The following is a 2,500-nucleotide window of genomic DNA, read 5'->3' on the forward strand; positions in this document are numbered from 1 at the left end:
GTGCGTCTCACCTCGTTAAACTCTTTGGTCAGGTGACTGATGATGTCTGCATTCTGCAGGCTGCTGAGCATCTCTCTGCTGACCACACCTACAGCACAGAGCAGACAGTGTGTGTGTGTGTGTGATCAGCAGCAGTGTTCATCATCTCAGGTACGCACCTTTACAGCCGCTGCACTGAACCACAAAGTTGATGAGCTCCAGGAGCCCCGCCTCTTTGTCTCTTTGGTACTCCTCCAGCCAATCATCAATCACCGTCTAAGAGAAACGGCCAATCAGAGCGGAGTGCAGGAAAGTTCTGACCATTGTGTGTGTGTTTGTGTGTGTGCTTACCGTCAGTGCGCTGCGTCCACTCCGCACGGCTTCATACAGGTAAGCTGTAGAGACCCCGCCCTCAGAGTCAGTCGGAGCCTGTGATTGGCTGGAGCTCAGAGCACTGGCCGGCCGACGATGAACCCTGTTAGGAGACTTCAGAGAGAGAGAAACTCTTACAACACACACACTTATATATATACACCATCGTGTGTGTGTGTGTGTGTGTGTCCTCACCGCCACTCCCTGTGTTGAGTTCACTTTCCTCTTGGAGGTTTTCAGCTGGAATTCAAAGTCACTTCCTGTCAGGGAGATGCTGTCATCCTCTGAGCTGCTTTCACACACACACACACACACACACACAGACACACACACACACACAAACAAACAAAAGCAGGTATGACATTAAAATGACCGTGTGTGTGAGGACATAATGTATGTGTGACTTTGTCTGTCTTGTGTGTGTGTGTGTGTGTGTGTGTGTGTGTGTGTGTGTGTGTGTGTGTGTGTGTGAATCACCTGTAGGGCTCAGTCATGTTTCCCTCCTTTGTTTCTCAGGTTTGTGTATGCGTGTGTGTTCTGGTGAAGGCGGTCTGTCCTTTAGGGTTTGACCAACACGAACGCGCGCGCACGCACACACACACACACACACACACACAGGCAGGAGTGTGTTAATCTGATTCTGCACTGAAAAAGAGACACAAGTGTGTCATATTAGAAAAAACAGCTGATGTGCTGACGGTTCTGAGATGGGTTGCAGCTGGAAGGGCATCCACTGCGTAGAACATGTGCTGGAGAAGTTGGCTCTGGTGAACGAAGCTCTGGTGAACGGCCTGAGCATTATAAAATGGTCTAGAAAGGACTAGTCAAGAATACATTTAGGGGACTAGTCAATACTACACTAAGGGGAGGTGTTAATATTACACTAAGGCGACTAGTCAATACTACGCTGAGGGGACTAGTCAATACTACACTGAGGGGAGGTGTTAATATTACGTTACACTGAGGCGACTAGTCAAGAATACATTTAGGGGACTAGTCAATACTACACTAAGGGGAGGTGTTAATATTACACTAAGGCGACTAGTCAATACTACACTGAGGGGACTAGTCAATACTACACTGAGGGGAGGTGTTAATATTACACTGAGGCGACTAGTCAAGAATACAGGGGACTGAGCAAACTCAGACTGTGGTTAAAGTTTTATGTTTCTCTCCTGTGGATAATATTACCTATTTACGTTATATACGGAGATTAATGACCCGGGTTCAGGCAATTTCTTAATAAAAAATGAATAACTTATGACCTGACGAAATTCTCAGTGACAATGACGAGTGTGGTCATATTTCAGTCCTCATAGTTCCTATAATCAGGCTAATGTTTCACTTCACTGGTGCTGAATGTCACGTCATTGGCGAATCCACAGTAAATGCAGTTTTATTAAATATTACCGTCACACCTGAGCCGCAATAACCCGATAACCCAACACGAGGAGGCTGAGAAGAGTTTCCTCAGAACCGGTGGCGTTATATTTACCTCAGACTCGATCCTCGGGCTCTCACCTCAGAAGCAGTCAGTGGCGGCTCGGCAGATTTCCAGGTATTGATCGATATTAATCGCTGTAGTTTTCCGTTTAAACAGTCGCGTACAAATATTGATTTGTAACAAAGAGCGCGAAATTCCTCACTTATAACTAGTCAGGTAAAGCGCGCTGATTCTGAACAATGATTGGCTGATGACTTTGTCCGATTGGACTATGATTGGCCAGCATCGGAACAGAGCGACGCCTAATTGGACGAATCTTGCGTTGGCAAGGAGCACAGCAACCGCAGGGTTCCTGAATGAACTAATTAAGCGATAGGAATAATGAATATCTGAAAATAAATCTGTTAATTTATATTTAACATGTCTGTTCTGTGACATCTTTCTCCAGAAACACAATATTATATGAAAAGGAAAAAATAAAAGTTAAATAATAAATCAGAATAATTGATCTTTTGGATCATCTCCGGTTTAAATGATCATTTCTCACAATCACACCTTTATTTTTGGACCATGTTAAAGCTTATGAATTCATATGGAATAATGTATTATTTTATTTTATTTGTGTAGCTGTTTGTAGATGTTTTGTAGCAGCAATGTGTTCGTTAAGCGTCATTTACGGACACGATCTGCGGCTAGTAAAGAGTA

The 2,500-nt window shown here is 44.3% G+C and overlaps 1 protein-coding gene across 12 annotated transcripts in view; it reads right to left on the reverse strand.

Moving 5' to 3' along the window:
- stag3 (STAG3 cohesin complex component) overlaps nt 1–1,973 on the reverse strand; it is a 12,980-nt gene extending 11,007 nt beyond the window's left edge. Inside the window, exons 1-6 of one of the 12 annotated variants that reach the window (XM_087280971.1) lie at nt 1,873–1,973; nt 829–907; nt 547–640; nt 331–465; nt 159–255; nt 12–88 (exon numbers count right to left, since the gene is read on the reverse strand). In XM_087280971.1, coding sequence (XP_087137097.1) covers nt 12–88; nt 159–255; nt 331–465; nt 547–640; nt 829–845 — 420 coding nt within the window. In that variant the 5' untranslated portion in view covers nt 846–907; nt 1,873–1,973. Of the gene's footprint in view, nt 1–11; nt 89–158; nt 256–330; nt 466–546; nt 644–828; nt 997–1,846 lie in introns of all 12 variants that reach the window. The other 11 variants (XM_087280965.1, XM_087280970.1, XM_087280964.1 and 8 more) reach the window with 11 other exon arrangements.
- Between the last annotated feature and the right edge of the window lie 527 nt (nt 1,974–2,500).

This window comes from Danio rerio, chromosome 14, assembly GCF_052040795.2.
Source record: "Danio rerio strain M-AB ecotype USA chromosome 14, GRCz13ab, whole genome shotgun sequence".
NCBI lineage: Eukaryota > Metazoa > Chordata > Actinopteri > Cypriniformes > Danionidae > Danio > Danio rerio.